Below are 26110 nucleotides of genomic sequence, written 5' to 3' on the forward strand. Positions count from 1 at the left end.
TGTTAAATAAGAATAGTGTTGTCTCATCTGCCTGAAGGTGACAAGCTGTGACAGCACCTCCAGTTAGTGTGTGTGCAGAGATGTTATAGGTTGCTGATCTCATTCTTGTTGCTTGGCAACTGCTTTTTTTTTTTTGTTGTTGTTGTTGTTGCTCAGAGAATAGTCCTCATTAGTGTAAAGTAGATGATTTTCCTGGTGATTAAAGAACAGGAAAGCTACGAGTAAGCTGCATGGATCTAGTGCGTGGAAGGAATGATCCTTTGCAGGATTAAAAGCTGCCCAGGGAAGGTAGAAAAAGGGAGAATGAGAGTTTCTAAAATGTTAGACCCTGATACACAAAAAAAATAATAATTGGAATTTAACAGTAGTAATTTTATCTATGTTTCCCATCTTCGCAGTATTACTATGCATACAATATACTAAGATTCCCCAAAATGATTAATCTGTAAACAGTTAGCACTGAGATGTGTAATTACTTTTTATGATCTCCATTTATCTTATAGTATTTAATCTTATATCAGCTACGAGCTTAGAGGAGGAGGAAAATAAAAATTTGAAATTGATTTTTAGTTTGAAAATATAATTCCATGCATTGGCACATTTAAGGCATTTTTAAGCATGCCACCTGACATCTTCCAAATATGACCAAAAAGCATCTTCTGATTATCTTGGCTGTCATTTTGCTATAGGCAACTTATAAGATGTGCATTATAAATTACCATTTGGAGCCAAAAGAGCCTGGTATACTTAACAAAATGAATGCATTAACTTCTGGTGCTTTATGACTAGCTTGCCAGTTCATGATAACCAAACTTATTTCCTTGTTTTGTTTCAATATTTGTCATGCCTACCAACCTTTATCTAAGAGAGTGAGCACTTCTTTATAATTACATTTTGCACGTTTACTTTTGGAGATTTTATCTGGATGTGCTTTGAAATCCTCAAGAAACCTTGTGTATGTGTATGATACCACAAATATGTGGTTGTAAATGCATTCTGTGTTTGGATAGGATTGTGAAAGGGAACTTTGGGGGAATTTTAATGGTTTTGAAGGTTGATTTTATTTTTAAATTAGAGGACTGCATATAGTAATAGAACTGTTATACAAGTAGTATTTGGTCTTCACAAGTGTTCTGTGTATTCATGGTATTGCATTATGACTAGACGTGATTTTGGCATTGTGAAAATAAGAAAGGAATTGCTGGTTTCTCTTCTGACATTCAGTTCCAAGAATAAACAGGGAAACTCAGGTACTTTCAGAAAATAAAACATAATCAACAAAATGGATTTTATTTTGAGAAACAAGCTTCAGATTTTCAAAATATCTTTAGTTTATTTTGTGTTTTATTTTTTTTCCTCTGCTTCCATACTATTGCAAGAGATGAGGAAAACACTACTCCTGGCTAGCTGTGCACAACTGTTGTACGTGTCTTAATGTGGCTTCAGTCAGGTTAATTCTAACATCATAATTCCTAGATTGTGCAAACAAGCTTGAAGCTGTCATTCTCAGTGCTGTATACATACATAATAATATGGAAATGCTAGGTCATTTACTTAAAGAAAAACATAATTAGTGCAACACGGAATGTAATATAGTATTTCCTTTTACAGATTGGAAATAGTGTCCCAGCTGCGGTGGGAGGCATTCATTGGTACCACTGCAGGTTAGAATTTGGTATAAAATTTAACCAACAGAGTAATGACATAGATGAGCTTTCAGAAAGCTGTTTGTTTCAGAAAAATTACCTGGCTTAGGAAAGCACTTACCTCTCTAGATTCTGTGACCTGGACAGACCGGATCATTGGGCTGAGACCAACTGTATCAAAGTCAATAAGATCAAGTGTCAGGTCCTACATTTTGGTCACAACAACCCCAGGCAATGCTACAGGCTTGGAGAAGAGTAGCTGGAAAGCTGCCTGGCAGAAAAGGACCTTGGTGAATTGATATACAGTTGGCTGAATGTGAGCCAGCAGTGTGCCCAGGTGGGCAAGAAGGCCAATGGCATCCCGGCCTGTATCAGAAACTGTGTGACCAGCAGGACTAGGGAAGTGATCCTGCTGCTGTACTCAGCGCTGGTGAGGCCACACCTCAGGTACTGTGTTCAGTTTTGGGCCCCTTAATACAAAAAGGACATTGAGGTGTTGGAGCAAGTCCAAAGAAGAGCAACAAAGCTGGTGAAGGGTTTACATCCCTTGTGAGGAGTGACTGAGGTGTTGGGGCTGTATAGTCTGGGGAGATGGAGGCTGAGGGGAGACCTTATCACTCTTTACAAATTCCTGAAAGGAGGCTGTAGAGTGGGGTTGTGAGAGTGGGGTTGTAGTGAGAGTGTCACCATCTTCTCACTGGTGACAGATGACAGGACAAGGGGAAACGACCTCAAGTTGCATCAGGGGAGATTTAGGTTCAATATCAGGAGAATCTTCTTTAAAGAAAGGGTTGTTAAGCACTGGCACAGGCTCCTCAGGGAGGTGGTTGAGTCTTCCTCACTGAATTTGTTTAAAAATGGTCTGGATGAGGTGCTTGGGGACTTGGTTTAGTGGTTGGTCATGGGAAATTAGGTAATAGGGTTAGGACGAGGTTGGACTCCTATGATCTTCAAGGGCTTTTCCAGCCTGAGCATTTCTATGATTCTGTGTTTAAATGTGTACGTGTGTTGCATTTGACATGTAAAATGTAAAGTGATACCCTAAATCATGAATCAGACTAAATGGACAAATTGATTATGGGGAAGTTCTTGTGTTACTATTCCTGTTTTAAATGAAATATACTGAGATAAATAGCTTGGTGATGGCAGTGTGTAACTGGGTGTGTGAAAGGGAGTGAAGCAGCTCTCCTTCATCTCTGGCACTGCCTTCATACCCCTTTGGCCAGTCCTACCATGCATGTGGCCACATATTGGGCAGAATCAGAGCAACTGACCCCTCATTGCATGAGGGGAAGAGATGGGACTGGCACTAATTTCTTCACTTCTGTGACCAAAGACAGGACTTGGGGAAATGGCAGGAAGCTGAATCAGGGGAGGTTTAGGTTAGATATTAGGAATAGGTTTTTCACTCAGAGGGCAGTTGAGCAGTGGCTCCCCAGGGAAGTGGTCACAGCACCAAACCTGCCTGAGTCCAAGAAGTGTTTGGATGGTGCTCTCAGGCACTTGGTGTGATCCTAGGGGTGCCTTAGACAGGGACAGAAGTTGGATTTGATCATCCTGATGAGTCCCTTCCAGCGTGGCATATTCTATGATTCTATGATTAAGTAGAGGGGTTTTTTAAGGCTCTGGATACAATTTAACCAAGTAAGAAAAGTGAAATTTAATTTCACTTGGATGTGAAGAATAGGTGAAAAGCTCTTTTGGTTTTCCATGAGATTTACAGTTAACATACAGAGGGTTTGAATCCTCTTTTTTAGAGTATTACTGAGATGAAGGAACATGATTTGCAGCCATCACACTGCAAGGTAGCAAATTATTCCAATCTTCTGCCAAATTAATGCAGTCTAAATTGTATAGAGCCTGATGGACAAGGTCATGCTGTAGGTGTGATAGTCTCTCTAAATAACATGCAAGAAAGTCTTAACTGAAAACTACTTGTAAGACAACTATGAAAATCTTGATTCAAAATCACTCAACTTTCAGACCTCATCTAAAATTTGGTATTTTGGACAGATTTTGCTAAGATTTCGACAGCTACTCACTGTATTTTGGTGTTTGGTATGCACCTCGTATTTCTTGTGTTGATGGTACGTGTGGCTGATTCATAAGAGGAATAAGTTAACAATGAAGTCAGATGGAGTAAAAATAAATTATAATTACCATCACTTTTCAAGAATTTTTCTGCTGCATCTGTCAAACTCCTCAGAAATAAGGGCTGAAATGAAATACCAAACTGTGAATGAAAGAGTTTTTGAAGTTTCACTGCTAGCCAGCAAAGTCTTTCACAGTTTAGGATAACAGATTGTCTTTAACCTAATTGTGCATAATGTGTGAGTTGGATTCAATTTCACACTTGCTTTCTGACAGTTGATAAAACTGAATCAGGGAATCCTTAAGAACTTACAGTTCTCCTAGTTCTTCGGTCATTGTTGTCTCTCACTTCTCTCACTTTTCTGTCATAATTTGCTGCATAATTTGTACCCTCCTAAATATAACAGAAGACAAGAATTTCAGTAAGTATAATCGCCATCATTAAATTTTACACCAATTGACAACAGAGCTAAGCAAAATGAAGAGGAAATGAGTAACATGGATCATTATATGGTTATCATAGATCTGAAAAACGCTAAAAAGTACTTTTAACTTGCCTGTACCTTTAGAATGTTGTAAAAATTATGGTATATGGTATAACATGGTCTGTGGTACATATAGTAACAATGTTGATGCAACTGTACTCTGGACTTTTGTGGCAGTCTGCCAGCTACCAGCTCAGCATCACACATCCCATTGCACTGGGATTTTTCAACCTGTTTTCTGTGCCCTTTAGTCCTCTGGGATAACAGTGGTCAGGTGTCATTTCCCTGTTTTGGTGTTGGTGGACAATTAGCATCAGGTTGTTTGTAATTAAATACCCAGCACTAACCAGGTGTATTTTGGTCTCTATTATCTCATGCACCAACCTGGAGCTAGGCAGAGTATAGCTCTCTCCCAGGGAAGTGATGAAGAAGACTTCATGGCAAAATAATACAGTGGATATTTTTGAGCCCTTGCTGAAGGCATGACTGAGTTCTGCTGTACAGAAGTGAAAGCAGTTCTCTGAAATTATCTTCTGAGACCACTAATCATAAAACTAAACTGCTGCTGGGCTACCAGCCTCCATCCTGGCTATCTAGAGAGAAACTGACAGGGTTCACAGTGCTAACTCCCCAGTTATGAGTGAGGCCATGTACTGTGAGTGCAGTCAGAGACTTAGGAATTTGCTCAGGTTTTAGCAATGAAGAACTGACTGGGAAACTGACTTCTTTGTTTTGTACAGTTGTATGCTGAAGAATGAAGGAAATGAGGGCTGTATGAATACGGGATAAGGGATAATCTGGCTCCTGAATCTTCAGGACCCTTCTAGTACATATGATTTCTGCTATTTATTAGATTTGGCTTTATTATAAGGAAGATGTATGGTATGCCATGTAACAGATTTTGAGTGCTGTAAATCATCTGATACTCCATTTTTCTTTTCCTGGCTGCCCAGTAATTGCTTCCATACTGGAAAGCATGTTGCTGTTACCTTATTGAATTCTTCATTCCACCTTTCTGGCATAATTCAAATCACTACTATGTGGAAGGAACATGTGCAAGTAGTCTCTTTGGAGCTGCATCTCCCTCCTTCCCATAGAAACTTCTCTCCATTTTATCAGTTCTGTCCTTTGCTGTAGTAATTCTAATTCTGTTCAGCCAAAATGGCAGTTTTTCCAGGAGAATGGTTCAGAACAGTACTGCTGCAGTGAGAATTTAGTGTATTATAGTTATTACATTCATTAATGTGTTAATGTATGACAAGTGATTGTTCTTTTTTTTTTTTTCCTTCCTGCCACATAGCTACTTCCACCTCTTTTGCATGCTTCCAGTGTCTCTCCATTGCATCCTGAGAAATTCAGAGCAATCAGCCTTATATTTTTCAGTTAGTGCAGCCTAAACTCAAATGCTAATGTCAGAATGCAGTGTATTTTCCCCATGTATTTCCTACCAGAAAGTATAAATGCCTGTACTGGGCTATTCATTGACTTTCTTCTAAATGCCTGTTTCATTTTCACATTATAAGGTGTTATGAGAAAAGGATATTGGTTTTATGATCCAGATCTCCATGAAAAGCTGGAGGGTGAGCTTGCTTGTGTAGTGAGTGGAAGATTACTGCCTAAATGTTTGCAGAAGGGACTGACTGGAAGACAGATCTACTGTTCTGTTCCTTACATTAAAAATATTGAGGTTCCTAAAGACTTCATCACTGGGAATCTGACTAAACACTGTGCATTAATTCTGGGGACTCTGTAACTCTGTATCAGTCAGTGTCAGGAACAAAAGGTATGTCTGTATATTCAGAAACCTGATGAAAGGGGTAGGCAGTACACAAGGTCCATTTGATAGGCCTTAATCTCTCTTCAAACTGCTGCTGTTTTTACTTTCAGACCTCAGTCTTGTAACCTGCTTAAATGTCCTGATTTGAATTGTAGAGAAACCAACCTTATTTGAAAACAAAGATTCTTAGGCAACTTTACTTTCTGAAAATATTTGTAAAAGGGCCACAAAGTACTTGTATTGCACATAATTGGTGTGGAAATTTTCAGTAATTATTAAATATTATCAAATAATTCAGTAATTAAACTCACCAGTAATTATTTTTCTGTATTCTGCACAGTGATGATTTGTTTTCGGTAGGATTTTGAATTGAATACTACTTCTAAGCCACACTGTTTTTCTGTGATAAAAATGCTGTCCTAGGAAGGGGCTGCTATTTTCTGATAGATTTAGTAAATTGATATTTCAGTCCAGCATCCTATTTGGAAGACATGCATTGATTTTCCGAAAAGTGTACAGTGTAAAGATTCTTTCTAGCCTTTGACTGCATTCCTTTGTTCTTCTACATTGTGAAAGAATGTTTAGCATTCAGGAATAGTTAACCTGACACAAAGACCAGATGCTTTTGAGATTCCATCTTTAATATCTAGTCTAAGCACCAAAACCCGTATTTTTTTCATGTATATAAAAAGTCTTATTGACCCATGGGAACCAAGTGTACAGCTTAGAAATCAGATCTCTGTGTAAATATAAAAATGATATATCCACTGGTAATTGAGAAGACAATAGAAGAAACAGCAGTGATTATAAAGATCTATTCACCAAGTTTTAGAACTTGTGATTCTTATTTAGAATAAGTAGGATTTCATTTGGTCTTATTCACTGTTGTCCAAAAAGCAAGGACAAAGACAGGCAAATTACTATGATGAAGTATCCCTTCTAGTTCATATTGTTTTCATTAGCAGTGTACAAGAGATTCAAGTAACTCCAAACTAATTTTCAGAAATTTCAGATTCCCCCTCTCCCTCAGGTTTTTTGGATGGAGAACTTTTGATAAGGAATGCTTGTCAGTTCCAAGTTCATGCAAATCTTACTGGTATATCAGGTTAACAGTAATGGTGTGTTCCCTACCTCTCAGCAGCAAAAAGTGATCAGTATCTTTCTCAGCTGATTTGTCACAGAATGGTTTTTAGCTTTTGCCATGCAATATATAAAGCAAGATATAGTCCATGCTACCACTACTTTTCCTCCTAACAAAGTCAAAAAGAAACTTTCCCTACTACTATCTTTTCTGATTCAGTAGTCTCTAAGAAAAATACTGATTTTCATTCTGAGGATAAGAGGAAAGCAAGTCTTCACTATAGATACTGTTCATAAAACGAAGCTCCTAAGCTGTTCAATAAGCTGTGAGTTTCTTTTCCTGCAACTTTCAGAGTGATCATGGACTGGGTACTCTGGGTCATTTTGGTATCATGTAACCACTGTAATAGTAGCCTGGGTGTTCTGCTTGTTGGAAGAAAGAGTTAGGATCTGCAATGGTGTGGGGAATGTGCATCATGTAGAAGAAGGAGCTGAGAAAGATGAGGAATCAGCTAAGCATGGTTTTTTTGCCCATCTTTATTAGCATTTAGGCCTGACAATACTCATTCTGTGTCCCACAGCTGGAGTTAGGCCCGAGCTTAGTTAAATTGTGATAATGCTAATTTTTCAGCTACTAACAACTAAAACTGCCACATATTCTGTATTTTTGTTCTTGTTCTTGCTTCTTTTAGCACTTGAATAGTCATTTGACAACTTCTAAAGTGGCAGATGAATGCTATGGAAACTGAGAGAATTCATAGCAAAACAACTGTAATTTCCTAATGCAAAAGAACTGAAAATAGTTTTGACCATACTGATCAGATATAAATAGAGAGCTTAAGACAAATCTTCTTTCTTTTCCTGATACTTGAGGATGGTGTTGACTATGAATTCCAGGCCAAGTGACCTGAGACATCTCCAGAATGGTAAAGTCATATTTATAAAGTCTCATATGGGATTCCTGATAATGTTTACAGCCACATGCACTTTGTTTTCTGTGGCTCAAAGTTTACATCATCTTCTCCCACTCCCCTTCCAGCATTCCCAAAAGAGTCCAAAATGCTGCAGTTAGTAAAACACATAGGTGTTTTTAGGTGGTGGAGGAGAAAGTACCTGGGTTATGCTCATAAAATCTTGCAGCAGTTTTATTCCCATTCCTTTGATTGATCCTTTTGAGCTTGTTTTGGCAACACTGGAAATTTAGGTCTGACTTTTCAACCCCTGTTTCTTTTTGAGTCTTTTCGTTGTCTGAAACATTTCTCACCAAGAAATACTAGTGAAACCTCCAGGATTAGAGAAGATGTATTCCTAACTTCATGATTTCGAGTAAGTTTTGTTAGGCACTACCTCTGCTCTGATCTTCCTGACTGGTATTGTCATGAACAAGATACAGCATTTATTTACCAAAACAGAATCATAGAATGGTTTGGTTGGAAGGGACCTTGAAGATCATTTGGTTCCAATCCCTCTGCCATGGGCAGGGACACCTCCAACCAGACCCTGTTGCTCCAAGCCCCATCCAGCCTGGCCGTGAACACTTTCAGAGAGGGGGAATCCACAACCATCCTGGGCAGCCTGTTCCTGTGTCTCACTGGAATAGAACAACAAATAAATCAAAACCAGAACAACAAACATTTTGATACTGTTCTTCAAGAACAGGATAATCAACAAGAACAGATTGGTACTTTTTTGATGGAATTCATTCTTCTCAAGGATATTGAATTATGAAATAACCTTTGAAGTAAATCAGCCCAACCCCGTATTTCTGTCATGGTTTTGCTGTAGGTAGTTTCTAACTGGTGTGATATAACCTTATAGCCATAGCAGAATAAACTACAGTTGAAATGCAGATTACTTCTGTATTCTAGGGAATGGAAAAAGTTCCCTTTTGAAGAATGCATATTTCTATAATGAACTTAAATGCATCAGATCATACAGAAAAGCTCCTGAATTCTAAATCTTCAGCTGCTTTTCTGGGATTTTGTTATTATTTTGAGGTGCTAAAACTAGAAGTAAAACTTAGAACTAATAAATACTTAATAACACTAAGAACAATCCTAACTGAGAACATTTGTGTTCACTTACCAGAATCTGGTTCTGCAATTACTGCTTCCTGTATTGGTTTGGGGAACTCTACAACACCTCCACCCGGACAGGCAGGAAAACCAGTGCCAGGATACAATGGTAAGACTGTGCTGAACATCCTACTAGTAAAGAATATTGCTTATATTCCTGATCTAGTGCTGTTTAGCTTTCAAACCTCATAGGGAAAGCTAATTGCAGTGTTCTTAACACATTTTCTTCCTTACTGGAACAGCAAGCTCTGGTGGGGTTTTTTTTTGTGTTGTGGAAGATGGTTGTAAATAAGAAATTTGGAATTACAGTCAAGAAAATTATTATAGAATCATAGAATGGTTTGGGTTGGAAGGGACCTTAAAGATCATCTAGATTCAACTCTCCTGCCATGGGCAAGGACACCTCCCACTAGACCAGGTTGCTCAAGGCCACATCCAACTTGGCCTTGAACACTTCCAGGGAGAGGGCAGCCACAGCTTCCCTGGGCAACCAGTGCCAGTGTCTCACCACCCTCACAGGAAAAATTTTTTTTCTAATGCCTAATTTAAATCTCCCCTCTTCAAGTTTGAAACCATTGCCCCTTTGTCCTCCCATTACATACCAGGGCAAAAAGCCCTACCCCAGCTTTCCTGTAGGCCCTTTCCAGGTATTGGAAAGTTGCTAAAAGGTCACCTTGGAGCCTCCTCTTCTCCAGGCTGAACAACCCCAACTTCTTCAGCCTGGCTTTGTAGGGGTGCTCCAGCTCTCTGATCATTTTTGTGGCTCTCAGTTGATCAACTTATCTTTATTATATGCAAGGTCTAGCACATATTTCTACACTGGATGCAACAAAGATATGAAAAAAAATACTGTGATTTAAGGCTTTCTCTGCAGTTTCACTGTTTTAAGTGAAAGCAGCAGTAAAATCTGCATTGGCAAATCAAGAAGAAAAATGTTAGTAATAACCATTAGCAGAAGAGGAAATCTAGACAAATAATTGCTAAAACTTACACACTTTGAGTCTTCCGTTATACCTGTATTATCCATTTTCAGAGACTAGTTTTATTTTGGAAAACATACATCAAATTAATTGTCTCTCAAAGACACATTGAAATTAGTGGAATTTTCTTTTGGTCCTACAATCTTATATGACAAGTATCTGAAGTACATAAGGAAAATTCTTTCTGAGGTGTATGTCTTCCACAAATATGTGGCAAAGATATAAAACTATTTGAACTCCTGGTATAGTTTTAAGAGATGGTGAAGTGTTTTTATTTTCAGTTGGTAGAAATGGTAGGCTGTGGTCCAGCATTGAAAGAATAAGCATTCCGTGTTTGGAAGGTATTTGCATTCTGTGGGTACAGGCTCAGATTTAAGAATGTAAAAATATTTTCATAGATTGGAACTCTAATTTTGACTTAGTTTTCAAGAATTACTTGAACTCCTAAACATTAAACTGCAAACCATCTTCAGGAAAAGTATTGGGAAGAGAGAGCTGACCCATTTTTTTTTTCCAAATAAAACCAAGCAGAACCAAACGCTGAATAAAAGCATTTTCAGCAGCTCTAGGTTTTGGCATTTACAGTTGTGACAAGCAAAAACTGCAAAACACCATTAAAACAAAGCTGTGAAGTTTGTCCACAGTTGTACAAGTATGAAAGACTAGAAGAATGGAATTGCTTCTCACATCCTATCCTGATGATAGTCAGGCCTAGCAAAAATTTTGACTAGCAAGACTAAATACATTTCCTACAAAGATTTTGTTAATATTAGGCATAGCATAAGTTGGTAATTTCTTCAAATAAAATGAAGGAAATGTCTTAAGTATGCCTTAAAATGAAATGTAAAATAAGCAATGAAATTCACTATAGATTTGGAAAGAATTTTACCTCTTTCAGTCTTTGGTTTGAGGTCAGTTGATGTCCTGTGATGCAGCCATTCATAAAGTAGTGGGTTTTTAAATAAGTCTGTGCTGCTGGCTATCTTGCTGTCACCCACCTCTTTTTGCTGCTGTTAGGACATTAATTAGAAGAGATCCTTATGCCATTTATAAGCTAGATTCCATATATTTAGATAACACTGCAGTACTTAATGGCTTTCCTGAAGTTACATTTATGCTGCAATATAAAGTTCAAAAATCTACTTTTTTTTTAAACACAACAAGTTCTTTTTTGTCCCAATATTGCTGAAATAAACAGATTTCTTTGCTGATTTTTTGGAATATAATGAAAAAAGGCAGTGTTTAGCTATGATACCAAAGTTCAGTGGCACAAATTGCATTTAGAAATTAATCAAGATACCCTCAATTTCTAGCTTTGTTGCTTTAAATTAGACATTTATATTGTGCTTTCCATTTGACCTTCTTGAACCCTTTCCAAGTAATTCCAATTGTTTTCAAACTGAAAAAAGTCCCACATTTTTAAGAATTAAGTCCATTCTTCAGTAAATCAGGAATATGTCTCTTCTCCAAATTCTGTACATTAAAATACAGTGCCTGCAAGGAAGAGAACAAATGCTGGAGTTGCAACCTTGATCAAATAGTTACAATAAAATGAATGACTTTTACTTTAGTATAGTAAAAATAGTAGAGTTTTTAAAGCTAGATGTGAGTGGGTCTTTTTCAATGTGTGTTCTGAGCCTAAATTGTCTAGAATCTACACGATCTATGGTTTTTCTTATATATTCTTCCACATAAGAAAAAAAATGTATTTACAGATTACAAATTCTTTTTATTTATGCCATTCTTGCAGTTTTTTCTAAGTGCCTTCTATGTTTCCATTAATAGTTTTGATTTCATATCCCAGTTTCTCCTTCCAAGTCGCTGAATTTGTAAAACTGGCCTAGTGGTCTTCCTTGTGTCTATGTCCTGAGTCATTGCTTTCATCAGCATCTTCCATTACTTAAAAATTATCATTCTCTTTGAAGGAGTGGCTTCACTGAGAAATAGTAAATTACAGATGTTTGGCAATTTCTGAACAGATAGGATATGATACTACTCATAAGTGCCTTAGCAGGGTTTTAATCAGAAGTTTGTTACTCTTTTTGCCCCATTTCCTCTGAAACTTTCTAATAGAGAATATAAGATTATTTGTGTTAATTTAGGTCCAGCTGAGCATTGCTTTTTTTGCTTGGGCATGCTTCCAAAGGCACATTTTTTAAATCCATATAAGCTGAGTCTGTGGAATCCTTTCCTCCCTGTTTTTCCATGTTTTAGTCATCTCAGTTTATTTAATTTCATTTATTGCAGGCCAAGTTGATATCTGCCATTCCTTCCTCATGCCCACACCTTCAGATGGCATAGGTGGTTGTAGTAGATTTCCCAGATAGCTGCATGGCAGAGGATAGTTCCCTTCTTTTTCCTCAGGAACAGCAGTACCAGGATACAACATTTTCCCTGAAAGCCATTGGACAGTGTCATCCAGGGAAAAGGATCCTGCTGGAACCTCTGGATTCTTCGAGTTACTTTACCTCTTTATGCTAGACTACAATCAACCTTTTCAGCTTGGGAGCATCCTTCTGGGTGTCCTGAGGGTCTTTGAAAACAAGACACACTTATTTACTGAGAACAGTATTTCTCCACAAACTGGGTTAGCCTCCAGTAACCTTAGCTGTTTTTTCACTCATGTTACCTCTATGCATTTTCTTGTATTTGTCATGTATCTGAGAGGTCATTTACTATTTGGAAGTTTAGATTTTTCCAGAACGAAAGTGTCTTCATTTTCAGTTCTATATTTTTCCCTTTTTGACCTTGAGGTATTTTCTGTTCCCAAAGCACAAGTATTCTGTAAGACTTTTAAAGCTGAATGTTAATAAGGTCATGAGATCATCTAGTGTGGAATTCCCAAACGACTTAATTATGTCCTTCTGTTGCTCAGTGTGTTGCCATTCTAATGTGTGACATAACTTGTTATCCATGAAGGTAAGATGCTGTCCTCCACCCAAAGATGCAATATTTGACAGGCAATCTCTTATATTGCTTTTTTGCAGTGATGATTCTGGATGAAAATAAGAAACCGGTGAAGGCAAAGGCTTTAGGAAATATTGTGGTAAAGTAAGCAAACTAAGTCTCTTACAGTTAAGAAAAGCTTCCCTCATGAGTTGTCTTTTGATTGGGACATATATACAGGTAACTGAAACGGAAGTAATGAGGGTTGAAAAGCATGTCTATTTCTGACAATTATACCAAACTGCTGGAACTTTTAATGTCCATTAGTGCTTAAAAATTGCAGATGAAATTGTGCAGGGGAATGAGCATGGATTGCTGGTTTTTTGTTTTTTTTTTTTTTTCCATACACTACAGCAAAGTTTACTATTTTCTTAATTAGCAGCTGGCACGGCTTAGCAGTTTGGGTGGTCTGAAAACCAAGGGACAAATTATTATTACCCCACCACCACCACCCCCAAAGGGAAGATAAAAGGGGAATAAAAACTGAACACTCAAAGTTGGGAATTGAAAACAACTGGAGACAGATTTACTAGCACAGGAGAAAAGCAGTAACAGCAGGAATAAAGGAATAAAAACACCAATCTATACAAGTATCTATATACAACCCAGTCTCAGTGCTGGCAGGGATAGGTGCCTGAGGGCTCCTTGCAGCAGGGCCGACTCAGGAGGGGCTTCAGGGCTCTTCCCAGCAGCCGATGGATGTGGATTCTGGAGAGCAGGTGGGGAGCTGGGGATAAAGGAGCGCAGGGGAACTGCAGCGCAGCGAGGATGAACAGAAAAAAAAGAGGAGCAGCTGCTGGCATTCCCCATCTTTATAGCGTATGGGCAGGAAAGGGGAGGGGATAGACCCGTCCCTTTGTGTTTTGCCCCTCTGGGAGTCTTAAAGCCCTACTTCTTTAGTTCCTCAAAATCAAACGATGACACCAGCCTGTTGGCACAGGATTCAGCCTTCCTGTTGGGATATATGAGCAAGACACTGGACTCATTCTCTTCACTGTTGTATCTTTCAGTTTAGTGATATAGTATAACAATGCAGATTGATATGCTTTGGTTTACTGGTGTGACACTGCCTCCTCTTCCTCCATCTCCTAATCCCAACTGATGCACAACCCTGAAGGATCACAAATCCTAAACCTGTGGGTTTTCTGATATCTGTAAAAACAGCAGGATGCATCTGAGTGTACTTTGCATGAAACACTGTTCAATTTTGTTGATATTTGTGCAAAAATACATAAAAGAACTCTAGAAAAAAGCAAAAAACCAAAACACACACACAAACCAAGAAACCCAACAAGCCAAAGTAAAAAACCCCAAAGACCCACATCGCTGTGCGTCACTTAGGTGATTTCTACTAGACTTCTATCAGACAAATTCCATAAGCTTTAATATTCTTTTTGAAAGTACATCAGTTACATCAGTTACATTTATCTTCTCTTACCTTCTGCTATCTCACTGCTGCCAGAACAGTTCCTTCTGTAAAGCTTGATAGGGTCCTACTCCCCCCACAGCCCATGCTGCCTCTGGCAAATGGGGGGGGGGGGTTCCTTCAGATAGGTACCTATTTTGTGATTAACACCTTAGCTGGAGCCACCTCGGTTTTCAGTCATGGAATATACTTCCCTTCTGAACTCCTCTTAACTGCCAGCAAATACAAGCCCCACAAGAAATGCATTCATCCACTTCTGTAGTTGTATATTTTAAGAGAATTGTGGTATCTTGGATTCTACATTGGCTGCATGGATGAATAGAAAGAAAAAGTTTAACATTAACGTTCAGTGAGTTGACTTGTTTTCAGGAGGCAAATGTACTGATATTGATGGGCTGCTAAAGAGAAGAGTTAGCTGAGGATCGAGCTGGAGATGAGACACCAAAGAGCTGAGGGCACTGGGGGATGCTGCAGAAAGGCAGTGATAAAAATGTGAGCAGGTTGTGTCGTGCTTGCTTGGGAGTTGGAGTTGGCAAGGTGTGGAGGTTTCTTTGCTTAGCTGTACTATTGATCCAGTGTAACTAGACCCCTGTGGAGATTAAAATAGAATCAGATGGAATGGTTGTACTGTGTGGCACAGATGTGTGTTTTCAGGATGAAGTCTATAGCCTGCCTAATTTTTAGCATAGAGTCATAGAATGCCAGGTTGGAAGAGACCTCAAGGATGATCTTATCCAACCTTTCTAGATAGAAATATGGTTTAGATGAGAGAGCCCAGCACTCTGTCAAGCTGAGACTTTCAAGTTTCTAGTCAGGGAATCTACCACTTCCCTGGGAAGATTATTCCAATATCCAACTTTTTTTTATGTGGTGAAAAATTTTCTAGTGGTGCCCAGTTCTCATAGTGGAACATTTTGTTCTGATACCTAAGCCAAGCCACCAGGACACGTGGGCATGTGTTTAAGTGCACACACTATCTTTCCTTGAATGCATTAAAATGAAGATTTCCTATGACATGCTGTCACATCCCATGACCTGACTCAGATGACAGCCAAAGGAGATTCCAACTCCCAGGCCAGGGTTTCCCTTTGAAGTTACCCTTTGAGAGTAACCAAATGATGACAGCCCCCTTGGACCTTCCAAATACCCCTTGATCAGATCAAGGTGAAATGACACTCAAGGTCTGTTTCTCTACAAACAAAATAGCATTTTTGTTGCTCTTACTCAAAGGTTATTTTGGAGCAATTCCTAGGGAAATCAGGTCAGCCACAAGCATGGTTGTATGTATGTATATATATAATGAAAAAAAGGACAAAAGTAGATACTTCTATTGTTATAAAAGTTCAGGCTGATTATTTAGATCACAAAAAATGCGATATGTGGATGTTAATGCTGCGTAATCTGGAAAAAAATATAATTACGTATTCATTATAGGAAAGAGAAAGTGAGAGAGTAGAAGAAAAATTGAGATAATAGAAAATCAGTGATCCTGGACCCATGTTCAGCCAGCCAGCGGGGCAGGGTTGGTGTCAATGAAACTCCCAAAGCCCACCAACGCAGCCCCTCATTTTTACAGTCCTGTTTTACTTACTAAGGGTGGTTGAGGTTATATCAGATTGAACGGCCAGAGCAGACTGCCACTCATTTTGCTCCCCAGTCCTTATCTCGGTCATATCTCTATGCAGAGGCCCTAGGCCATATGCAGACCCTTATCTGTTGATAGATCCCTTTGGAAGCGCTAACTAGGATTTCTTGCAGGGTGGGAGAGTGGGGGGCTTGCAAAGGTGGCTTGGGTGGCCCCAATCCCTGCAGACCAACCTAAAAGGGTCTACAGGAGTAATTAAATTGGTTCCTCCATCCAGTCCCTTACAAATATGTAAGGTTGTGCAATCATTCCATAGCTGAGTATGAATAATTAAAATTTCTCTGGCCTTTCGTAGGCCTTGGTTTACAGTATCAGCAGTCCAGGTCACAGTGGAGGGCCGTATTTCAAAGCCTTCACCTCTGTAGTGCCACAGTAAAACAGTGGAGACGGGGAAAAGTATTCTGTAAGAACATTGATCCTACCTGTATTAGGCATTAGCTAAAATGAAATAAATTGCCTTCCAGATGTGCTCCTGTCTCTCCACTGACTGCAGGCATGACACAGCTAACTCAGGGTCAGTGCTCAGTGTTACCTACGAAAGGCAAAGTGAAATAAGCTCAATCCTTAGCAACTCTGCTGAACAATCTGAGTCATTACTCTCTTTAAGTGCTTGTCAGGAGTGGATATTGTCACGTTAGAATGTCCTCTTTGGGGTTATTGTGAAATCCTTGAAGCCAGAATTTATCTTCTCTAGTGTGACCCCACATTTAGGCATTCATCTTCAGGGGTTACAAGGTTACAAATATGTTTATATATTTATTGTTGTAGTTGTTTTTCTTTTTTTATTTTGTTTAATCTTCTCCAGCATGACTTCTGCTGCCATCAAGTAAACTGACAGAGGAAATAGGGTGTGGTTTTTGTTTTGCATTGTGTCACTCAAGAAAGATTAATGGCACAGGAATACTGTTATTTTATCATGTCCATATTTATTTTAATATCCATTCTGAAAAAGAGGTTAGAGTGGGGGCAAAGAAATTACAATTTATCATTAACACAGTTAATATGGAGCCAGTTCTGTGATAGGTTAAGTATCACCCCTTTTTCTCCTTCAGCCTTTTTTTGACTTAGTTTTTTAAGACAGTGAGATCTCTTAAAGTTCATTCAGCAGCTTAGCCATTAAAAACCAAAAAAAGATGAAGAAAACAAGGCAAAGGTATTGATAAACTTTAGCGTGCCAATTGAAGATATTTTAACGCTTCCACCATTTGCATCTTTGGACTGGTAAAAGAATCTTGTTTTAGTTTTGCAGTTCCTTAACATTTTGTTCCAGGTTTCATTCTGGTAAGTGATGATTTGCTGCAGTAGTGAGTTGTTTCTTTGGTCATAAAAATCTGTGACTGTTAGATTATGGCATCACATTTTCTATCTTCTGCTTCATTCAGTAAAGCAGTTATTTAGCTGTAAAACTTTTCAGTTCTTGGGTAGGGCTGGTTTTCATACAGCCCTCCTGCAAAGAATTATTTCCTCTTTTCATCTCTTCAGCAGACTTCTACATGTACAGACCCCTTAAAAATTTTGGGGCTTGCAGTGTTTCTTTGTCACTCCAGGAACATGTCTGTGTGCAGCCAGATAAAAGGGAGGAGCCTGGATAGTTGTGACTATTACTCTGTCCAAGTGTCAGCAGCAAAATATGGTTTACCATTTTAGAAAAAAACCACAGGTATTCACTTTATCTGCAGCATATGTGAGTTTAGAAATATTATTTGGTATTTCTTTGAGAAGGGAATGGCCACATGCTGCTTACAGTACCAGCTGTGCAAACAAAAGTGCTGTGCTGCTGTTCTTGGTAATTTTTATCCTAGTCTAATTCCTGGAAAAGACTGGGGGCTGCTTGAGGCCTGCAATGCTTATAGGTATGTATTTAAAATATTTATTCTTAGAAGAGAGTTTTAAACTTTAATTTTATTCTCCAAAAGTCCAATACTTCAGAAAGTTGGGTTTTTTTAAACCTAATTATTCTATTTTTCTGCTACAAGGACTTTATTCCTCTGCCAACTGATACCTGGTTTTCATTTTTTTTTTTTTTTTAATATATGATCATTATCTATGCCCTTTAGGAAAGTTTTTGCTGATAAGAACTCATTCAAGCTAATTTGCCTGGACAGAGCAAAAATCTTTTTGAGTTAACAAGTCTTTTAGGATAAAGGAATCAAATACATTGTCACAACATTTATGATGCAAGGGCAAGGAAAAATGAAGATGACTGCAGCTGATGATAATGGGCTTGTATGAATTGTTTCTAAATTTACATTTTTTTGGCTAAAATCTTTGGACATGAAAGGTAATTAACCAAAGATTTGTTCTGAACAGAAAATCATTCCAGCAATGACCTCCATTCCCATTAGCAAGACCAGCCTGATTTATTGACACACTTATGCCAGCATTTTTCTGACCTGTCTGTAATTAATGCACTCTTAAAAATGCGTGTGCATGTGTGTATGTGTAACAATGATTAGCCATGAGATTTTTCATGAGTTGTTTGTCCTCAGAAGGAAGATTAGCAAAAAGAAATCCCCCTTAAATTCTGTTGCAGTTGGAAACTCGATTTTGCTCTTGTATGTTATAAATACTGCAAAACTATTACATTTATTTTATGAAGGAGTTCTCAGCACTGCCTCATTAGCTAGCATTATTCTTTATGTTCATCTGCAACAGCAAGAGGGCTACATTCACTCATTCTATCCAGAGAGTATTGCCTGCCAGTAAATTTCCCACTAGACTCTAGTTACACTTCCTCTAGTGTTTATTTTAGTTTTTGTGCCATAATAATGAAGGCTTAGGAGGTGAGTATTTACAAATTTGTTTTATAGATCTCCATTGCACAGAATAACATAAATGTTTCTGTTCCATATTTATAAAGAGGTGAGACAATGTATTTATATTGTGCAGTGATTCTGAAATTCTTTGGTTGCCTTAGTTTAGTTTTGTTTAATAATATTGAATGTGCAAGAGGCTCTGGAGACTGTTAATGTGTTGTGGTTTTTTAAAGAATTTGTGATTAGTGGAAGAAGAGGAAGGAAATTTTAATGCTTTGTCAATAGTTAAAATTATTCAAATTATAACCCACCCCATCATATAGGCCAAAATAATGCAAAACTTTATGTATAGTGCTGTAGAACTTTAAAAAATATTTACTCAGAGGTTTTACATAGATGGGATAATGTTAAGCCTACAGTTTTTTATAATTTTGAATTTTAAGTTAGCTGAATGTAAATGTGACAGGACTTGTGAAGCAAATACCACAAAGTTAATACCCATTAGTGGAAGAGATGTTGTTCAGAACTAAAAAACCCATTCAGAATTTTACTATTTGTGATACTGTGTTTAATCTTATATATATTTTATTCAGACAGCAAATGCATGTTCCATAAAAACCTTAGTTATTTAACATTTCTTATAATGCATTAAAAAAGAAAAAAATCAGTATCTGTGTGGAAGTCTGAAGCAACCTGAAACAAGGAATGTAGTCATTAAGATGCACAATAGAAATGCTAACCAAATGAGCCTAAAGGGAAGAAAAGGAAAAGAAAAAGATGGAATGTTTTACAGCATACTGCAGTACCTTTGTATCCCATTAAAACGAATAAAGAAAAGTAAGATTTGATGTGTCAATATAAGAGCATTCTAGCCTGGGGTACTCATGAGAAAGGTCAGAGCTCTCAGTTGTGCTCTTCCAGCAAGAAAAGGAAGCCATGAGGCAATGGCAGGCTTTTTGGATAGTGTAAGGAAGGGGGGACACCACTGAAGCCAAGAAAGGGGGGTGAGGCCTTACCTCAGAGGAAAGACAGTTAAATAAAAGCTACCTGGGATTCAGAATAGCTGCTGAAGTTCCTACTGGTACGTATTGTCTCAGTAATGAATGTTGTCAATTTTTTATTTTTTGTGTGTGACACTGTTTCCATTCAGTGCTTCTAAAACAATAGTCTATTGTCAGTCAGTTTGTTCTAATGATAAAAAAGTACTCAATATTCTGAAATTTCTGTCTATGAATGTAATTATCTCCAGAATTCAAGTACTTAAGACACTCTAAGAAGCATCTGTCTTTGTCATATGTGGTTGTTCTAGTGTGTCTGAGGGAATTAAGCCATACCTCAATTGCTAGAATTGTTTTTCTATTTTGTCAGTTTGATGATGTTTTGGAAGGGAGGTTTTAATGTTTCCCTATTACTTTTAAAAATATAAAATAATGAAATAAAAAAATTGCATAAGGTGTCAGAAAATGAAAGGCAGCTGCACTGAGGGATGTTGCAGACCCATCTGTGTGGCTGCTCTCAAGGAAGATTGCTGAAGGGAGAAAAGTGTTGCTTGTAGAACTGTGTAAAGACCACTTGCAATACAGTCTATTAAATAAAGGTCATACACCTAGGAACAGTGAAAATCTATAACATTTTAAAAATTAAGGACTGTACCCTAGAAAGTAGTGACTTTCAAAGGAGATCTTTATGTCACAATGCATATACCTCTGAATACACAAGAAATCTGGTTGAAATGGAACTGTAACTGAGCAGGCAGTGTGATCCCTTGTCATTCAGCAAGAAGACTGAAAAGGAACTATTATCTGTGGACATGACTTTAGTAAAAGTATTAATGTTGTTATGTCTGTTTCAAAAAGCTATTGAGAAACTCTGGATTTTGGTGAAGGCATGAATGAGAGTTGAGTGCTGGAAAGCCTGGTTAAAATAAATTTATAGTTTAATTTGTGGTATGTAGTTTCTCCAAGATCACTTAAGTAATGACTTTATCAAGGTCAGGAAATACCCACAGAACAAAGTCATCTGAGAGACTGCTAATTAATCTAGCATTACAGAGGTTGGAAGCTGAAGCTCAGTATATTCAGATGAGAAGTAAAACACATAATCTTAACAGTAAAAGTATTAAGCTATTGGAACAAATTCTTGGATATATAGTGGGTTTCTTTGACACCTCTATGTCAAACCAGGATATCTGCCTTTAAGACACATGACCTAAAAGTTATGGGCTTGAAACAGGATTAGTAGATGACATCCTTTTAGCTGTGCTGTATGGGAGGTCAGATGAGACAGTTAGCTGAATCCATGCAAAATTTTCTCTCCCTGCCAGACTACATGTCTTTTTTTTTTTTAAATTCAGCTTTGTCTTTTCCCTTTACAAGTGAAATAGAGTAGGTCTTTCAGTGTGGAAGCATTTTAGCCAAAGGTGTGGGTACTCTAACAGATTTATGGCTGAGTACATGTGAGTAACATTTGAACCTTTTCCAAGCACTTTCACTAGAGCGTGATGCTTTCCTTCTTCCCCACTAGAGTGTAGAAGTTTTTTTCCCTGCAAAATCTACCCTGGAACCAATGACTTTTGAGACCTCTTTCAGTTTATAAAAAGCTCTTTCATGAAGACTTGTGAATGGTTGACATGCCATTTCTTCTGTTGCCTCTTTCCACCCATTTTCCAGTGCTGTTCCTCCTATATGAAAAAGCTTCTAGATTTCAGATGGGTTTTGAACTGGCAGTCAAAAGTTGTGTTTTTAAGTGTGTTTATGCACAGTACTACATAAATTCTGAGTAATAATATAATAATATAGTGCCAGTTAAGTTGACTTAGCTCCATTCAGAAGGACAAACTCTTACACTTGCTTTGACTGACTATAATGAGCGGCTTATGAGTACCATAGTCTACCATAAAATAAAATTATGTCTTATCTAAAATTCAGGAAGGTAGCATCTCTAATAGTTTCTGGCTTTCATTTGTGCTTTTAGAAATCTGCTTTTTTCTTTAAACTTCCTTTTGAGGGATGTGTCTATAATTGCTTTGTTCCAGTAACAAGCAATCTTTCATAATTTTGAGGAGTGGCATACTGAAATGATGTGATACATGGAGTCAGATTTTCTAGGGCTAAGCTACAGATGGACTGTTCTATGTAAGGTCATCCACTGTTGTATGAAAAATAGACTGTAAAACAATCCTTGAAAAAAATGATAATGATTGTAATTTAAAATTCTCTAGCAGAAAACAGGTACTGTGAAAGCACTTAAGAATTTTCCTGTATTTTGCCAAGTTCACCTAATCTTAGTTTCTCCACTTCATTATGATACTGCCTTCTTATCTTTGTAAAATGTAATTAGAGTGAATCTGTGTAAACTGAACCCATATAATTTACATCATTAATTTACACAGTTTACCTAGTTTTCCTTATGCTGTTTTAAATATATTCAACCTTAAAATGAGAAACGGGCCTGGATCCGTGTACCAGCAACTCTCACCTTAATCTCACTGGAGTTAGTGGAGTATGGCATAATTGGTGCTGCTATTGCTGCAATAGTGAAAAACTGGCATTAAGTGAGATAAAAATTCAGACCTATGAATTTTTTCAAAATTTGAAATTAAAAGGTAAACTTCTCTAAAGTTCAGGTTGTTTTGATTCAGCTCAATGTAGGTTTTTGGCTTGAATCTAGACTTGTGTTTGTAAAGGTTCATGTTCTTTGCTGTATAAATGGGATGAGTTGGCTGTAGTTAGCCTGACCCAGTATGGATGTTATCACATCTTTATTTTTGACAAAGCTCTAGGCTTCTCTTGAATTTGTATTCGTTGTAGCTTTTGACTGTTCTCTCCAGAAGGGAGAAACAACCATATGAAAAACCCAAGCAAGAGTTGTACAGAGGCAAAGGCTCAGCACTGCTTGGTTTGTCACTTGGCATGCAGGATGAGAGAGAGAAGTTAACTGGTAGCTAGAGAAATACAGTAAATATATCCAAAAAGGAACTCAAGCAAAGCACCTTCTTTGTATATTGTGCAAATGATGTTGAAGGAACCCAGCACCTTCTGTCTTCATCTTAGGTGCTTCTGTTGCTTGTGAACCGGAAGCAGGATAATGTCTGGGGAAATATGCACTGCTGCCATTTTGGGAAGTATATCTTTTTAATAAAAATAATCCCCAAAGGCCTTGAGTATCAACTCAGTGTTTGGACAAAGAGACAACAGTTTGTTTTTTTTTTTTTAATGGAGGTATTGAGGAAAGGAAGAAATGTTTGCTTTCAAGTTGCTGTTATTTTCTGATTGTTTGATTGTCTCTCTTCTGGCTCTTTTCACGTAATTATGATCCAGTTTCTTCTTCCTTTGGAATTTATGGCAGTATTCCCACTGGCAGCAGTGGGATGGAGGTATTTTTGTCTCTGGGCATTTTAATCCTCATATCCTGGCAAAAATTCAATATATGTAATTATGTTCCAGCAAACTGGATTCTTTCTTTATTAATTTTATCAATTACTTGTGTTTGCAGAGTACCCAGAAATTCTAGTCAGTCATGATGCTAAGAACTTTACTATCAAGGAAACATTGTATGTGGCCGTTGCTCTGGAATTATTTTTCCAGAAAGGACACATGGAAGATGGAATTCAGTTATTACTTAGTAGGTGGAGTGGAGTCCTAACTGCAAGTAATCTTTTACAGGAAGCTAAGGACAAACAATTTGAGACTGTGTCTGTATTGGGCTGTGATTTGTGCTACAGAGATACCTGGGGTAGCCAGTAGTTTAGTAATGAGTTTCCACGGACTTACAAAGTGCACTCTGTGGATGTATTTTACCATTGCAATTTGCATTATAAAAATATATGTGTTACACATGTCTGTGTTTAGATTTCCAAACAGCTACCGTTACTGAAAAGAAAATGTTTCTCTGATATCAGCAATAAAATTGGTTCCTTTATGTAATGACTAACTGCAAAGAACTGAATAGAGCTTTGGAGAAATTATTAAAGATTTCGTCAATACAACTTTTCCTTTTTCTCCCATCACATGGGTGTTTCAGACTGTTAAATAAATTGAAAGTGCAAAATTTGCAATGTCTGAGGCTATTAGGAATTGCTATGCTGTTAGCAACCAGGCAACAACCATAGTGACTGCTATTCTCTAGGGGTTTTTCTTAAATGTCAACAAGCAATTTTTTCTTTAAACTCATGCATATGCAAACACTGGGGTCAATATATTTAATTTTTTGAGACAAATACTCTATATGTCATTTCTGTGTAACACAAGGATGCTTATGAAGCTTGAAAGGCTGAAAAGAGGCCAGTGAATTCCCTCCAGACTGGCAGATGCCAACATGCCTTTCTCACATCTGGGTAACTACCTGGGAAGTGTCCTGCCATTTCTGGCCTTGCCTTTACCATACTTCCAGGGAATGTGATATATACGGTGTGTTGAGCCAGAATACTCAGTAGCATATAGTAGCAGTAGTAGTTATAGTTATATAGATTCTATTATGCTAATAAAGCTGAATTAAGCTGGAAGATTTAAAAGTCGTATTTTTGAATCATTTCTAGATGACGTCCTTTACAAATCAGCATGTAATATTTTTATCATATTTAGATAAAAAAAGTATATATAATTATACTTTTAATAAATATAATATTACAAATGTGTATGTCACTGAGCTGATAGCACCTGCTCTTGTCACCTGAACATCGTAGGAGACTTGTAATGCTACCAATGTTGCTATGCTACAGAAGGTTGTTTTAGTGCTGGAGATTTTACCTTTTTGTGTCACACTATCACAGGTTGAGGTGAAAAAAAAACAACTGCTGGCTAAAAATTTGCTGGCTAGGAATGTAGACATATACTACTAAAATCTGAATGAGTAATATATTATTTTTTCTATAAATATGCTTGCATGCTCTTTCTCTGTTACTAGGGTTAAGCTTTGTAAAACTTTTTTTGATGTGTCTGAATATGTATCTCCTAGGCAGTTCAAGTAAGCTGAGTTTAACCCTAACAGAGGTCTGAAGGGAAAAAAAGCCAGTTCTTTGCAATTGGAACTTCTGTAGCTTCTCTTCTTCTGGCAGAGATGTATTTGAAATATCCCATTTTTTGTCACGCCTGTATCTTTGACTGAAGAATGGTCTATACTATTCACTTAAATCTCAACTAACCAGGCAATCCAAAATTTTGCAGCCTCACACCTTAAAAAATCAAAAATTAAGTTCAGCTACTTTAAGAAGTTCTAAAAGTGACCTTTTAAAATATACTTTCAAAGAACTCCTCCAATAATTTCAATAATACTATGCACAGTTTAAAAAAAAAAAAAAAAGAATATTAAATGTTTCAACAATGAAGTAATTTGAATTGTGTGTGTATGTGCATTAGAGAGGTACCTATAATAACCTAGTGTCATACATATCTGCCAGACACTTAATCTATGAAAATGTTGAAAACTGAATGCTGATAAGGTATTTATATTGCAGTATGTAGTATTTACAAGACCAAACCTTATTTTACTGAATGACAGAGATGCTTATGTTATATGAAAGGTAGGGTCTCCATAAAATTCAGAGCTATGTGGAAGTGATTACAGCAAAGTTATTATCTTTTTGATCTGTTGTCAGCCTATTTTTAAAGAAAACTGGTTTATGATTTTACATATTATTAATCTGAACAAAAAGTATGAATGGGAAGCGTGGAAGTTGCACTCACTTATATCTATGTTTCTATTTACTTCACTCTCTTCTTTTAAATTTAAGGTTGCCATTGCCTCCTGGAGCATTCTCAGGTCTTTGGGAAAATCAGGAAACATTTCATAAGTTGTATTTCCAGAAATTTCCAGTAAGAATTACAAAATTAATTTGTATAAACTTTTCATAATCCTGAAGAACTTAATGATAGTATATTTAGTCTAGATAATGGACAAAGTTGTCATATCTTATTTTAATGGGAGATATTTGAAATAGGTGTTACAGAATTAAAAGTATTTCAAGGTAAAACTTTTTTCATAGATACTTCAAGTTTTTGGGCACACTCTTTTTTAAGATCTGAAACAGAAGAAGCAAACTCAAACTTCTTAGATAAAAGTTGGTTGATGTAATTTGATCTAATAAAGAATAGAAGCCTCACAACCTTAGACTGGCATAGCTTCAAATATACTACTGCTGCTGACATACTGTAATTTTGACTTGGTATCAGTCCAAAATACACATTTGCCCACCGTGCATGTAAA

General features: G+C 37.3%; 1 protein-coding gene across 4 annotated transcripts in view; it reads left to right on the forward strand.

Moving 5' to 3' along the window:
- ACSS3 (acyl-CoA synthetase short chain family member 3) overlaps positions 1–26110 on the forward strand; it is an 87470-nt gene that overhangs the window by 55154 nt on the left and 6206 nt on the right. For all 4 annotated transcript variants that reach the window (XM_030453486.1, XM_030453504.1, XM_030453493.1 and 1 more), the window contains 3 exons: positions 9168–9263; positions 13122–13185; positions 25638–25719. In XM_030453486.1, the coding sequence (XP_030309346.1) occupies positions 9168–9263; positions 13122–13185; positions 25638–25719 (242 nt within the window). The remainder of the gene's footprint in view (positions 1–9167; positions 9264–13121; positions 13186–25637; positions 25720–26110) is intronic.

Source organism: Calypte anna, chromosome 1 (genome assembly GCF_003957555.1).
Source record: "Calypte anna isolate BGI_N300 chromosome 1, bCalAnn1_v1.p, whole genome shotgun sequence".
Lineage (NCBI taxonomy): Eukaryota > Metazoa > Chordata > Aves > Apodiformes > Trochilidae > Calypte > Calypte anna.